The following is a 15896-nucleotide window of genomic DNA, read 5'->3' as shown; positions in this document are numbered from 1 at the left end:
GGTTTGAGCCCCACATCGTGTTCTCTGCTGTCAGCACAGAGCCCATTTGAACCCTCTGTCCTCCCTCTCTCTCTGCCCCTCCCCTGCTGACACTCTCTCAAAAATTGTAATAAACATTTAAAAAATTCTTGAATTTTTAAAACGCAAAATTGGTTAAATGTTAATTTAAAATATCACTATCTTAGGGCACCTGGGTGGCTCAGTCAGTTAAATGTCCAACTTCAGCTCAGGTCAGGATCTCACGGTTTATGAGTTTGAGTCCCAAGTTGGGCTCTTTGCTGTCGGCATGAAGCCTGCTTCAGATCCTCTGTCTCCCTCTCTTTCTGCCCCTCCCCTGCTTGCTCTCTCTCAAAAATACATAAACATAGTAAAAATTAGTAAGGTATCACTATCTTAGAGAAGAGTATAACTTAAACTTCTTGAAAATTATAGTTCTCTTATGACTGTTAAATGACTCCCTATTGGGGTGCCTGGATGGCTCAGTCAGTTGAGTGTCTGACTCTTGATTTCAGCTCAGGTCATGATCTTGCGGTTCGTGGTACCTAGCACCAAGTTGGGTTCTGTGCTAGCAGACCAGAGCCTGTTTGGGATTCTTTCTCCCCCCACACCACTGCATGCACGTGCTCTCTCTCAAAATAAATATTTAAAAAAAAAAATTATTCCCTACTAACATATATTAATTTTTATAATTTTACTGGTGGCAAAATTTATGGCAATATTAATATTACTGAAAAACCTTTCATTTCAGCCATTTGGTTAAGCAAAATCCTTAAGATCCTCTCCAGATATGGCCCTCCCTCCCATACCTTGCCCTATGCCTCTCTACCATTTTGCTGTTTCTGAATTGTATTCTTTTTTAATTTACATCCAAGTTAGTTAGCATATAGTGCAACGGTGATTTCAGGAGTAGATTCTTTAATGCCCCTTACCCATTTAGCCTGTCCCCCCTCCCACAATCCCTCCAGTAACCCTCTGTTTGTTCTCCATATTTAAGAGTCTCTTATGTTTTGTTCCCCTTCCTGTTTTTATGTTATTTTTGCTTCCCTTCCCTTTTGTTCCTCTGTGTCTTTAAGTCCTCATATGAGTGAAGTAATGATATTTGTCTTTCTCTGACTAATTTTGCTTAGCCTAATACCCTCTAGTTCCATCCATGTAGTTGCAAATGGCAAGATTTCATTCTTTTTGATTGCCGAGTAATACTCCATTGTGTGTGTGTGTGTATATATATATATATACACACTATATATACACTATACACACACACACACACACACACACACACATATATATATATATATATATATATATATATATATATATATACACACATACACCACATCTTTATCCATTCATCCATTGATGGACATTTGGGCTCTTTCCATACTTTGGCTATTGCTGATAGTGCTGCTATAAACATTGGGTGCCCCTTCGAAACAGCATACCTGTATCCCTTGGATAAATACCTAGCAGTGCAATCGCTGGGTCATAGGGTAGTTCTGTTTTTAATTTTTTGAGGAACCTCCATACTGTTTTCCAGAGTGGCTGCACCAGCTTGCATTCCCACCAGCAGTGCAAAAGAGATCCTCTTTCTCTGCATCCTCGCCAACATCTGTTTTTGCCTGAGTTGTTAATGTGAGCCATTCTGACAGGTGTGAGGTGGTATCTCATTGTGGTTTTGATTTGTATTTCCTGGGTGATAAGTGATGTTGAGCATTTTTTCATGTGTCAGTTGGCCATCTGGATGTCTTCTTTGGAGAAGTGTCTATTCATGTCTTGTGCCCATTTCTTCACTGGATTATTTGTTTTTTGGGGTGTTAAGTTTGATAAGCTCTCTACAGATATTGGATGTTAACCTTTTATCTGATATGTCGTTTGCAAATATCTTCTCCCATTCTGTCAGTTGCCTTTTAGTTTTGCTGATTGTTTCCTTCGCTGTGAAGAAGGTTTTTATTTTGATGAGGTCTCAATAGTTCATTTTTGCTTTTGTTTCCCTTGCCTCCAGAGACATGTTGAGGAAGAAGTTGCTGTGGCCGAGGTCAAAGAGGTTTTTGCCTGCTTTCTCCTCGAGGATGTTGATGGCTTCCTGTCTTACGTTTAGGTCTTTCACCTATTTTGAGTTTACTTTTGTGTATGGTGTAAGAAAATGGTCCAGGTTCATTCTTCTGCATGTTGCTGTCCAGTTTTCCCAGCACCATTTGCTGAAGAGACGGTCTTTATTCCATTGGATATTCTTTCCTGCTTTGTCAAAGATTAGTTGGCCATACGTTTGTGGGTCCATTTCTGGGTTCTCTATTCTGTTCCATTGATCTGAGTGTTTTTGTGCCACACATTTTTTCTTTAAATCATTGATATTCATGTTATTAGCACCTCAGAGATTTTATTAATCTGAGCCAAGTAGTATACTAGAGGCTAGATTCTTTTTAGTACAACTTTTACAGTTTTCTTAGGGTAAACTGCTTTGTTTATTTGTCTCATTCCATATGTGTGTTGCTATTTTTCCCCCAAATCTACCAACATTGCTTTCAGTTGCCTATCAAAAATATTTTCCATGTGATCAAACATTAGTTCTTTAGTTTTCTTTGGAGACATGTTTCCCATAGTCCTCTATCCTCCTGTTCTTAGATGTTGCTCTCTAGTTCTGCTGCCAGATATTGTCCTATGACTTGCCTTTCACAGTTATACTTGGGACTTTGACATGTATTTTCATGTTCTGTAATTTCTGAATATAGTATTTTTCTTTTTCTTAATTTACTCTGCAGTTCTGATGGAGCACATAGGCCAGGAGCTTCTTTTAAAAAGCTGCATAGGAGAGGGGCATCTGGGTAGCTCAGTTGGTTAAGTGTCTGAGTGTTGATTTCAGCTCAGGTCATGATCTCCTGGTTTGTGAGATCGAGCTCTGCATCAGGCCCTGTGATGACAGCATGGAGCCTGCTTGGGATTCTTTCTGTCTCCTCTTTCTGTCCCCCCTCCCCCCACCATTCTCTCTCAAAAATAAATAAATAAACATTTTTAAAGTTCTAAAATGAAAAGCTACATAGGAGATAATTTTGTCTTTTCCTGCCAATCTATAATTGTGTTGACTTAATCTTCACACTAGCTTGGTTTTTAATCTTGCTTGGTATATAATCTTCACTTTAGCTTTGACTGGGTATAGAATTCAAGGCCAGAATTCATTTTCCTTTGTAATATTAAAGGAGTCACTTTTTTTCTTACTTCAAGTGGTGCTTTTTAAAAGTCCACTCTGGGGCACCTGAGTGGCTCAGTCGGTTAAGCGTCCGACTTCGGCTCAGGTCACAATCTAATGGCTCGTGAGTTCGAGCCCCGTGTCGGGCTCTGTGCTGACAGCTTGGAGCCTGGAGCCCACTTTGGATTCTGTGTCTCCCTCTGTCTGCCCTTCTGCTGCTTGTACTCTGCCTCTTGCATTGTCTCAAAAATAAATTAACATTAAAATTTTTTTTTAAGTCCACTGTGATTTTGATTCCTGAAAATTTTTTTTATAATCCATATTTTCTTCCTGGAAGTTTTGGAAAATTCTGGTTTTTTTCTTCCTGGAAATTTTAGGAAGTTCTTTTTTTCCCTGATTCTGAAACTTTAAAGTGTTTTAAAGCTCATCACATAGTTCCTTCTTTGAGGTCTTAAAAGGAAAATATGGGAAGAGAAGGAATTCACATTTACGTACATTTCACTATAGCCAGGCATCAAGCATTGAGCTGTATTTTTGCTATTTCATGTCATTGGAAAATTTTACTTGTATGTTCCTAGATATATCCCTCTGTATACAAGACATATGTTTTCTACTGATCTAATAGAGTTCTGGCCCCTTCAATTTGATTAACAATCTCTGTTCCTTTTTGTAGAGCCCTCTACCACCATCCCTACTACCATCTTTTTCTTATCTTCTTCTACTGTGAAAGCGTGTTTGTTGTTTCAGGGATCAATGATGTTCAGGGATGTTTCTATAAACTTCTCTCAGGAGGAATGGGAATGCCTGAACTCTGGTCAGATGAATTTATACAAAGAAGTGATGTTGGAGAATTTCAGCAACCTGGTTTCAGTGGGTAAGGATAACTGTCCCCCAAAATTCAGAGTCTGCCCTCAGGAATGTCTCCTTTCTCCATTGTGAATTATTTGTTTCAAGTAGCCAGCTAAATTTCTGCTCCCTGTTCCTTAAGGAATGGTTTGAGTTGGAATGGAATAGAAGAATTGGAAATGAGCAGCTCCAGTGGGCTGAAGCTTCACCTTCATCTTTCTTCGGTCCTTCCTACAGTGGCATCTCTTCTCACCAAGGGACTGGATCTGATTTCTGGGACACCCACAGCATAACCATGTCCCATGTCTTTTCTTGTGATCAGGACTTTCCAATTCTAAGCCAGCTGTGATTTCCTTATTGGAACAAGGGAAAGAGCCCTGGATGGTTGAAAGAGAGCTGACGAGAGGCCTTTGTTCAGGTGAATGAGATGTAGGGTAATGATTTTATCCATGTTTTAATTGGGTTGTTTGCCTTTTTATTATTGAGTTTTCTGTTAATTATATATTCTAAATACAGGTCTCTTAACAGTATATGATTTGTGACTATTTTCCCCCATTTAGTGAGTGTGTTTTCACCCTCTTGATTTTGTCCTTTGAAGCACAAAAGTTTTTAATTTTGACAAAATGCAGTTTATTTATTTATTTATTTTTTTTTTGGTTGCATATGGTCTTGGTGTGAACTCCTAAGAGCCTTCACAGTTAAGTTTATTAATACCTTCTGGAAATAGGAAAGTATTTAAAACTTATTTTTTTGTCAGGTAAAAGTTTTTATGTAAGTTATATCTCAAAAAATGTTATAGGAAAAAATAACAAAAAAGTTATAGATACAACTTTAGTTTTACAATTTAGCCACAAGATACATTAATAAAGAACTAAAGAACTCACAAATTGAGGTTTTTTTTAAATTTTTTAAAGTTTATTTATTTTGAGAAAAAGGTAGTGAGCAGGGGAGAGGCAGAGAAAGAGGGAGAGAGAGAAAATCCTAAGCAGGCTCTGCACCGTCAGCACAGAGTCTGATGTAGGACTTGATCTTACAAAGTGTAAGATCATGAACTGAAACCAAGAGTCGAACGTTTAACTGACTGAGCCACCCAGCCACCACCCCCCCCAAGATTTTTTTTCCTTTCTAGGAGGCACAAGATATTACAGACGGACTCAAAGGGAAGATAACAATCCAGATCTTCTGTCATCTCAACAGAGAATGAAGGAATCCCCAGATAACTGGAACAGATATCCATTATCCATATAGATACCACCATAATATCAGATTCCTAATCACTATAATGTACCAGCTTTACACAAACCAGAACCAAACTGGATTTGGCCCCAAAACAAGCCCAGGACACACTAAGGAGGGTGTAGTGGAGAGAAAGTGAATGAAAGTAGAATTTTATTGCTGCTTGGGATTTACTGAGACAGCCAAGAAAGGAAGACTGCTGGGACTTAAATAGCCTATGAGGAATACTTCTCAAGTCACATGCTTTATTGCATCCTGCGGTTAAGTCCATTTGGACATCTCAGTGGGATCTTCAAAATTTTAAGAGAATAACATTTTCTTTTTTATTTTTATGTTTATTTATTTATTTTGAGAGAGAACACACACCTGCATGAGCAGAGAAAGGGCAGAAAGAGAGAGAGAATGAACCCAAGCAGGCTCTACACGGTCAGCATGGAGCCTGACCCAAGGTTCAACTCCACAGACTGTGAGATCATGACCTGAGCCAATACCAAGAGTCAGACTCTCAACTGAGAACCACCCACGTGCCCCCAGAGTATAACATTTTCAAAACTTTTCAAAAATATAACTTTTCAGGGCACCTAGGTGACTCAGTTGGTTAAGTATCTGACTTGGTATTGGCTCAGGTCATGATCTCACAGTTGTCAGATTGAGTTCCACATTGGGCTCCAGGCTGAGTGTGGAACCTGCTTGGGATTCTCTCTCTCCCTCTGCCTCTGCCCTTACCCTGCTTGCACGTGTGTGTATGCGCTCTCTCCCTCTCCCCGTCTCTCTCTCAAATAAACTGAAAAAAAAAATTATAACTTTTCAAAAGTTTAATATGACTCTTTCATAAATATATGATAAACACATTTGAAGGATTTATTTAGTTCATTATTTGGGAGAAATGGAGTTCATATTGTCAGGGAAAGAAAGAATGCAGGAATAACATCACTAACTGGGATATAAAAACTAGTTATTGTCCTACAGGATAATAAATCTGTAACCTTCAGTCTGTCTTTTAACCAGACACATCATTTGCAATCTGTTGTTCCTAGCAATTTTTTGTTTTTTGTTCAGTTACTTTCTAAATTTTTAAAACACGCTGTATTGCTATTGTGAGCATGTACAATTTTCTAATTAGTATTGTTGGTGCAGAGAAATACTATTAGTTTTTCTTTAACATGTAAAATGAATTTAATTTTATTAGTTATCAGGGAAATGCAAATTAAAACTGCAGTAGGATACCATTATGACACCTGCAACATGGGCAAACATTTAAGTCTGAAGATGAATAGATGAGAATGTGGAGCAGTATGCAGCCTCAAGCTGCTTGTAGGATATAAATTTTTCAACTGCTTTTTCCCCCCCTTTCCTCTTAAATTTTATTGTGATAAGATCACTTAACATGAGATCTACCCTCTTAACAGATTTTTAAGTGTATAGTATAGTATTGTTAACTATAGGCACAGCATTATATAGTAGATCTCTAGAACTTATTTGCCTTGCATTGTTAAAACTTTATACTTGTTGATTAACAACTTCTCATTTCCCTCTCAGCCCAGCCCCTGGCAACCACCATTCTACTCTTTGCTTCTATGAGTTTTGCTCTTTTTAGATACCTCATATAAGTCAAATAATGCAGTATTTGTCCTGTGACTGCCTTATTTCATGTAGCATAGTGTCTTCAGGGTTCATCCATGTTGTCACATATGGCAAGATTTCCTTCTTTTTAAGGCTGAATAATATTCCATTGTACATATATGCCACATTTTCTTTATCCACTCATCTATCTATGGATTTAGGTTGTTTTCATCTTGACTATTATGAGTAGTGCTGCAATGAACACATGAGTGCTAATATCTCTTCAAGATCTTGATTTCAGTTCTTTTGGATAAATACCCAGAAGTGGGATTGATGGATCATATGATAGTTCTATTTTTAATTTTTTGAAGAACCTCCATACTGTTTTCCATAGTGGCTACCCCATTTTGAGTTCCCACCAATAGTGTACAAGAGTTCCAATTTCTTAGCATCCTCACCAACAGTTACTTGCCCCCCCTTTTTTTTAATGACAGCTGTCCTAACCATAATAGGTAATGTTTCATCATGGTTTTGATTTATGTTTCTGTAATAATTAGCGATATTGTGCATCTTTCATTTACTTCTTGGCTATTTGTATGGTTTCTTTGGAGAAACTTCTATTCACATTCTTATTTATTTACTTACTTAATTTTTAAAGTTTATTTATCTTGAGAGAGAGACAGTGAGCAAGCCAGGGGTGGGCAGAGAGGGAGATAGGGAATCCCAGGCAGGCTCTGCACTGTCAGAGCATAGCCAAATGTGCGGCTCGAACTCATGAACCATGAGATCATGACCTGAGCTGAAGTTGGATGCTTAGCCAACTGAGCCACCCAGGCACCCTACTAATTTTTTCAGTTAGGTTATTAGGTTTTATTCCTACCTATTTTAGACATTAACCCCTTATCATATATATGGTTGGCAAATGTTTTCTCCCATTCCATAGATTGTCTTTTCATTCTTTTTTTTTTTTATGAAATTTATTGACAAATTAGTTTCCATACAACACCCAGTGCTCATCCCAAAAGGTGACCTCCTCAATACCCATCACCCACCCTCTCCTCCCTCCCACCCCCCATCAACCCTCAGTTTGTTCTCAGTTTTTAAGAGTCTCTTATGCTTTGGCTCTCTCCCACTCTAACCTGTTTTTTTTTTTTTTTTCCTTCCCCTCCCCCATGGGTTCCTGTTAATTTCTCAGGGTCCACATAAGAGTGAAACCATATGGTATCTGTCTTTCTCTGTATGGCTTATTTCACTTAGCATCACACTCTCCAGTTCCATCCACGTTGCTACAAAAGGCCATATTTCATTTTTTCTCATTGCCACGTAATATTCCATTGTGTATATAAACCACAATTTCTTTATCCATTCATCAGTTGATGGACATTTAGGCTCTTTCCATAATTTGGCTATTGTTGAGAGTGCTGGATTGTCTTTTCATTCTGTTGATTCTTTGCTATGTGTAAGATTTTAAATTTGATGTAGTCCTAGTCCTGTATGTCTATTTTTGCTTTTGTTACCTGTGCTTTTGATGCCATATTCGGAAATCATCACTAAGACCGGTGTCATGAAACTTTTCCCCTATGTGTTCTTGTAGAAGTTTTACAATGTCAGGTCTTATATTTAAGTCTTTAATACACTTTGAGTTGATTTTTCTGTATGATATAAGGTAAGAGTCCAATTTCTTTTTTTTGCATGTGGATGTTCCATTTTCCCATCATCATTCTTTTTAAGTTTATTTTGAGAGAGACAGAGTATAAGTGGGAGAGAGGCAGAGAGAGAGGGAGACAGAGAATCCCAAGCAGGCTCCACACTGTCAGCACAGAGCTGGACATGGGGCTCGAACTCACGAAACCTTGAGATCATGACCTGAGCCAAAACCAAGAGTCATATGCTTAACTGACTGAGCCAGCAGATGCTTCTCCCATCATCATTTGTTAAGACTTACCCTTCTCTGTTATGTAGTCTTGCACGTTTGTTATATATTAATTGTGTATATGTGAATTTATTCTGTTCTGTTGGCTATATGAATGTCTTTGTGCCGGTCCATACTGTTTTAACTGCTGCAGCTTTATAATCTATTTTGGAATCAGGAAATGTGTTGCCTCCAGCTTTGTTGTACTGTCTAAAGATTATTTTGGCTCATTGAATTGTTTTTTCTATTACTATAGAAAATGCCATTGGGATTTTTACAGGGATTGCATTGAATCTGTAGATAATTTGGGGAGTATGGACATTTTTACAGTATTTTCCCAATCCATGAACACAGAATATCTTAACATTTATCTTGTGTATCTTTAATTTCTTCCATCAGTGTTTCACAGTTTTCAGTGTACAAGTCTCTCACCTCCTTAGTTAAGTGTGTTCCTAAGTATATTAGTCCTTTTAATCTATTATAAATAGTATTGCTTTTCTAATTTCCTTTTCAGAATATTGTTAGTGTAAAGAAACACAGCTTATTTTTCCTGCAACTCATTTCCTGCAACTGCAAACTGAAAACCTAATTTGTTTATTAATTCTAACAGTTTTTATGTGGAGTCTTCATAGAGTTTTCTATATGCCGGATATAGAAGTGGCAAGAGTGGGCATCTTTGCCTTCATGATCTTAGAGGAAAAGCATTCAGTTTTGCATCATTGAATATAATATTAGGTGTGTACTTTTTATATATGGTCTTCATTATGTTGAGGTAATATCCTTCTAGTAGTTTGCTGAGAGTTTTTTAATGAAAGGGTGTTGAATTTTATCAAATTAGTTTTCTGCATCTGTTGAGATGATCATTTGATTTTTATCCTTCAGTCTCAGGTATCACATTAATTGATTTTTGTATGTTGGATCATCTTTACATCCCAGGAATAAATTCCACTTGGTCATGTTGTATGATCCTTTTAATGTGTTGTTGAATTCGGTTTAGTAGTATTTTCTTGAGAATTTTTGCATCAATATTCATTAGGAATTGGCCTGTCAGTTTCTTTTTTTAATGGTTTCTATGTCTGGCTTTGGCATGAGGGTAATGCTGGCTTCATAAAATGAATGTTTTTCTTTTTCCTCTTTATTTAAAAAAAAATATTTTTTAATGTTTATTTTTGAGAGAGACAGAGTGCGAGCAGGGGAGGGGCAGAGAGAGAGAGGGAGACACAATCCAAAGCAGGCTCCAGGCTCTGTCAGCACAGAGCCCATTGTGAGGCTCAAATTTGCAAGCTGTGAGATCATGACCTGAGCCAAAGTTGGAGGCTTAACCAACCGAGCCATCCAGGCACCCCCATAAAATGAGTTTTGAGCCTAGTGGCTCACTTGGTTGAGCATCTGACTCTTGATTTCAGGTCAAGTCATGATCTCAGGGTCATGGGAGCGAGCCCCAGAGTGGAGCTTGCTTGGGATTCTGCCTCTCTCCCTCTGCCCCTCCGCTACGTGTGTGCACACGTGCACTTTCTCTTTCTCTCAAAAACAAAAATAGTTTGGCAGTGTTCCCTGCTTTTCAGTTTTTTTGTAGACGTTTTAGGATTGGTACCTCTCCCCCACTCCCTAGGTTGACATTATTATTATTTAAATGTTTAGTAGACTTCACCAATGAAGCCATCTGGTCCTGGGCTTTTCTTTGTTGAGAGAATTTTTTTTGAGAGAAAGAGGAAAGAGAGAGAGTGTGTGCTGCATGCACGAGCAGGGAAGGGGCAGAGGGAAAGGGAGAAAGAGAATCTCAAGCAGGCTCCAGGCTTAGCATGGATCCCAACTTGGGGCTGGATCTCACCACCGTGAGACATGACCTGAGCTGGAATCAAGAGTTGGATGCTTAACTGACTGAGCCACCCAGGTGCCCTGAAAGTTTTTTTTATTGTGAGCCAATGTTCTTACTAGTTATGGGTATATTCAGACTTGCTGTATCTTCATGATTCAGTCATGGTAGGTTATATGTATCTAGAAATTTATCCATTTTTTCCAGGTTATCCAGTTTCATGGTATATAATTATTCATAGTAGCCTCTTATGGTCCTTTTTATTTCTGTAACATTAGTTATAGTGTCTCCTTTTTCATTTCTGATTTTATTTATTTGAGACTCCTCTTTTTTCTTAGTCTAAAAGTTTATCAATTTTATTTATTTATTTCAATAAACCAACTATTTCATTGGTCTTTCTTGTTTTTCTATTCTATTTCATTTATATCCACTGTAATCTTTATCATTTTCTTCCTTCTGCCAACTTTGGGTTTAGTTTGTTCCTTGAGGCATAAATTAAGTCATATATTAGTGATCTTATTTTTTAATGTAGGACTATACTCTTCCCTCTTCATTACTACTTTATCTTCATCTTGTTTTTGTCTCTCAAGATATTTTCTAATTTCTCTATTTCTTGTTGACCTATCGCTTGTTCAGAAGTGTTGTTTAATTTCTACATATTTGTGAATTTTCCAGTTTTCATTCTGCTGTTGATTTCTAATTTCATTGACCATAGTCAGAAAAGATACTTGGTGTGATTTTAGTCTTCTTAAATTTCATCCAGGTCCCCCTGACTTTGAAGTTTTTATTTATTTTAATCTCTACACATAACATGGGACTCCAACTCATGACCCTGAGATCAAGAGTCGTACGCTCTTCCAACTGAGCCAGCTAGGTGCCCCTTTTGCCTTTGACTATTTAAAAAAAAAAATTTTTTTAACGTTTATTTATTTTTGAGACAGAGAGAGACAGAGCATGAACGGGGAAGGGGCAGAGAGAGAGGGAGACACAGAATCAGAAGCAGGCTCCAGGCTCTGAGCCATCAGCCCAGAGCCCGACGCGGGGCTTGAACTCAGGGACCGCGAGATCGTGACCTGACCTGAAGTTGGTTGCTTAACCGACTGAGCCACCCAGGCGCCCCTGCCTTTGACTATTGACAAAGACATTATAATGATGTCTCAGTGTGACATAATGTGTCTCAGTATGGATTTCTTTTGGAATACTTTGACTTCCTGAGTCTGCATGTCTGTTTCCTTCCCCAGATTTGGGAAGTTTTCATCCATTACTAATTTGAGTAAGTTTTCTTGTTCTTACTCACTTCTGCCTCTAGAATTCCCATAATGTGTATATTAGACCATTCCTTGGTGTTTCATAAGAACCTTAAGCTTTCTTTACTCTTTTCTATTCTCTTTCTGCTCCTTTGATTGGATAATTTCAAAAAAATGTGTCTTTGAGTTCACTGATTCTTCTGCTTGCTCTAGTCTGTTGTTGACTACATCTATTAAAATTTTCAGTTCAGTTTTTACATTCTTCAGCTCCAGGATTTTCTTATTATTTCTCATATTTTGTCTCATTGGAATTCTCACTTTCCTCATACATTGTTCTCCTGAGCTCATTGATCATTTTTATGATGTTTATTTAAAATTCCCTGTCAGGTAATTCCTCTACTTATATTTCATTAGGGTAATTTTCTGGAGCTTTGTTTCTTTGTTTGGATTGTGTTTCCCTGTTTCTTCATTTTCCTTGATTCTTTGTGTTGATATCTACATGTTAAAAAAAAATGCCACTTGTCCCATTTATTATGTATTAGCCTCATACAAGAGAAGACCTTCACCAGTCAGAGCTTCTGTCAGCCTCTCAAACTTTTATGCTAATCCAAACCACTGTCTTTATTAGCGACCCCCAGGTGTCTAGAGTATGCCAGGTCCCATCAGTGCTCTGAAACAAGCACCAATTCCTCATGTAGCATCTAAAGAAATTAGAACATTGGATGTGTGGTCCAGTTTCTTTCCCTCTCCAGAGAAAATGTGGGAGCTGGAGTGTTTTGCCTGCTAGCTTTGCTCTGGAATGGGGGGAAGGGCTATGGCAAATGTTTACATGCAGGTGTTACATGCAAAGATGGTTCAAATCCCCATCTTTGTTCTCAATGGCTCCCAGGTGTCTAGAATATGCCCGGTTCCATCAGCTCCAAGACAGAAGCCAGGCCCTAAGTAATCCCCCCAAATTTGGAACATTTGAAAACTGGGAGCTTTGTTTTTTCTCCCACTCACTGTGTACTAAACTAGGAGAAGAGCTGTGGTGCCTCCATGCTAGTTCAAATTGCCCCCTTTGTTTTCTGTAGTCCCAGGGGCCCACTGTATGCCAGGTCCCATCTGCACTCTGAGATAGGTGAGATTGAAGTCAGTACCTTGGGTAGCTCCCAGAGAAGTTAGAAAATTATTGCATTGTCCAACTCTTCTCATCTTCAAGGAGATAGTGGGAGCTAGAGTTTTCTATCCATTCGTTCTGCACTAGGCCAGGAGGAGGAGCTATGATAAGTTTGTATACTAGTTCAAACTACCTTCTTAATTCTTGGTGGCTCTCAGACATCTTGAATCTGCCGGGTTCCATCAGCACTCCAAGACTGGTGAGATAGAAGCCAGTACCTTAGTCAAACCCCAGAAAAGTTGGAACGTTTGACACACGGTCCACCTCTTACCTTCTCCAGGGAGAAGCTGAGAGCTGAAGTTTCTCTCCCATTCACTCTGTATCGAGCAGGGAAAGGAGCTGTGGTGAGTGCCTGCATACTAGTTCAAACCAGTGCTTTTGTTCTCTGTAGTCCTCAGGAGTCTAGGGTATAACAGGTCTAATCAAGGCTCCAGAATGGTCAGTTAGGCATCACTTAGAAAAGTTGAGTCATTGACTGCATTCCAACTTTTTTTTGTATTCAGGGAGAAGTTGGAAGCTGGAGGTTTCCTCCCAGTTTTATGGTGCTATGCCAGTACGGGGATCATGGTGAGAGAGGGTTTCTCCAGTTTTCCTACTAGTTTTAATATGTCTGGCTTCACACTTGCCTAGTATGTAGGATTCTCTTAGTTTCTTGACTTCTCACGAAGGGAACTTATCTATGTATTGGTATTGAGTTGATGTGTTTATTATGGGGGTCAGGAGAATCTAGCACTTACTATTCCATCATCTTGCTGATGTTACTCAAAATACTATTAATTTTTATAAGTTGATCTTTAATGTCTGGCAGTTTTTTATTCTCTTGATTTTTCTAGTTAGATCATCATCATATTAAGGTTTTTCTAGTTAGATCATCATATTATTAGATTTATCACTTCTAATCCTCATACTTATTATTTCTTTGCTTATAATAATAGCTGGGACTGCCTTAATTGGTAACATTGGTAGTGGTAACATTTCTTTTTCCTGATCTAATGGGACCATATCTGAAGTTTCTTCAGGGGTGCCTTGGTGGCCTAGTTGGTTGAGCGTCCAACTTTGGCTCAGGTCATGATCTCGTGGTTCGTGGGTTTGAGCCCCACATTGGGCTCTGTGCTGACAGCTCAGAGCCTGGAGCCTGCTTCAAGTTCTGTGTCTCTCTCTTTCATAACTTTTACCAAGTTGGAGCTATTACTTTGCAGGGCTGATTTGCTCAGAGTTATCATAAATAGGTCTTGGCCACATCCTATACTTTTTCTGTATCTGTCAAAGATGATCATGGTAGTTTGTAGTCTTATTTCAACAATAGTTGTACCTTCTGTTGTATGGCCATTTTGACCTGTGAGTCCATGTTCCCAAGAGATTATCAATCACCTTGTCTGGCAGTGTGCCTGGGGTAGGGCCAAGAGGTTGACCCAGGTCTGTGTCCCTCTAGGTAGATATAAGAAGTGGGCGGAGATAAGCTCAGGATGATGAGCCCTAAGACCTAAGGGTTCACTGGTGATAACTTTTATTTGCTACTGCTCCTCTAGGTAATTCTTCTTATCAGGGTTTGATCTTTCAACATTTACAAAGCAGCAGCATCTACAGAAGAGTATGCTTTCCCTTTTGTAATCCACCAGCTCTTGGGGTTTTTTTTCTTTAAGGTTTTTTTTTTGTTAACATTTATTCATTATTGAGAGAGAGAGAGAGTGCGCACAAGCATGGGAGGGGCAGAGAGAGGGGGAGACACAGAATCTGAAGCAGGCTTCAGGCTCTGAGCTGTCAGCGCAGAGCCCGACACGGGGCTTGAACCCACAAGCAGTGAGACCATGACCTGAGCTGAAGTTGGACTCCCAACTGACTGAGCCACCCAGGTGCCCTGCTCTGGGGGTTTTAATAGCTTAGGAGGTAGAGGAGCATATGCCTGAGAGCAGGTGATCAGCCATATTCTTCTATCCATAGGTTTTTTTCTTTGCCATTAGGTTATCCTACTTATTCAGCAACTTGAGCAGAGTTGCTATCAATTCCTGTGGTAAAGACATAGGCTGCTGTGGTCCCAAGGAAGTTCAGGGAAAGGCTAAATCAGAGTTTAAAGACTTTACTACGAGGCTAGCCTCTCCTTGCCTCCTGTTACCATCTATCTAGGCAAGTAGCTCCATCCTCAAACACACACAAATTTGTATAAGTCTTCAGTCTCCCTAAGATATTTCATAATTTGCCTCAGTTCCACAAAACCAAATTCTCTGTAATTTCTCCAAGGTCAATTGAGAAAGGAAGCCAGAATTTTGTGCACAGAATTTAGAGAGGAATTTTGGGGTTTTTAAAAATACTTTTTCATGATTATATTTTTGATTTCTAAGAACTTTGTGTGTATATATGTTAGTGTTCCTTTGTGTTCCTTTGTTTAGCATCTTATGCCTGTTTAATTCTCTTATCTCTCTGAGGTTATTCATTATATGTTTTGACCTTTTCTTCTATTCCTTGCATTGATTGTTCCCTCACAGATACTTTGTTCTGTTTTAGGCTCCTTTTCATGTTGAAAAACATTTCTCAAATGTCTTATAAACAATGGCTTACTGCTCATTTTTAAGTATGACATACTGAAAAGATGATTGGAACTTCTGTGTAGTAGGGATTGGGTCTTGTTTACTTTAGGATGATCTGGTTGGGTTAATATACTGAGGACTGCCCACTTTTGGTAATTTGGTCTTTTCCCTTGTGCATAATTTTCCCATCAGAAGGGACTTTTACTTTCATTACTAATTGAGGGAGTTATGAGCCTATTATTGGCATTCTGAGAGTGAAATTGGGATGAAATGAACAGGATTATTTCAGTATTGTGGCTTTCACAAATTCTTTGATATCAAATGGCTGCCTTACACTTCAATTAAATTCTGACACTACCTGGAATTAACATCAGATTCCACAGGTTAAAGGGCAAGGTACCCAACAAG

At 38.7% G+C, this 15896-nt stretch overlaps 2 protein-coding genes across 15 annotated transcripts in view; one reads left to right on the top strand and one right to left on the bottom strand.

The window, feature by feature from the left end:
- Window positions 1-15896, bottom strand: part of ZNF793 (zinc finger protein 793) — a 154214-nt gene that overhangs the window by 90614 nt on the left and 47704 nt on the right.
- Window positions 1-15896, top strand: part of ZNF829 (zinc finger protein 829) — a 29486-nt gene that overhangs the window by 6725 nt on the left and 6865 nt on the right. For 3 of the 15 annotated variants that reach the window (XM_019818797.3, XM_019818798.3, XM_019818795.3), the window contains exons 3-4: window positions 13244-13307; window positions 13467-13530. The exons of 3 other annotated variants lie outside the window; for them this stretch is intronic. In XM_019818797.3, the coding sequence (XP_019674356.1) occupies window positions 13244-13307; window positions 13467-13530 (128 nt within the window). Of the gene's footprint in view, window positions 1-3931; window positions 4059-4172; window positions 4449-5159; window positions 5175-13243; window positions 13308-13466; window positions 13531-15896 lie in introns of those variants that run through there. 9 more of the 15 variants (XM_006941333.5, XM_006941332.5, XM_019818796.3 and 6 more) reach the window with 7 other exon arrangements.

Source organism: Felis catus, chromosome E2 (assembly GCF_018350175.1).
Source record: "Felis catus isolate Fca126 chromosome E2, F.catus_Fca126_mat1.0, whole genome shotgun sequence".
Taxonomy (NCBI): domain Eukaryota; kingdom Metazoa; phylum Chordata; class Mammalia; order Carnivora; family Felidae; genus Felis; species Felis catus.
Note: the sequence above shows the minus strand (reverse complement) of the source record. Positions and strands in the feature narration are given on the sequence as shown.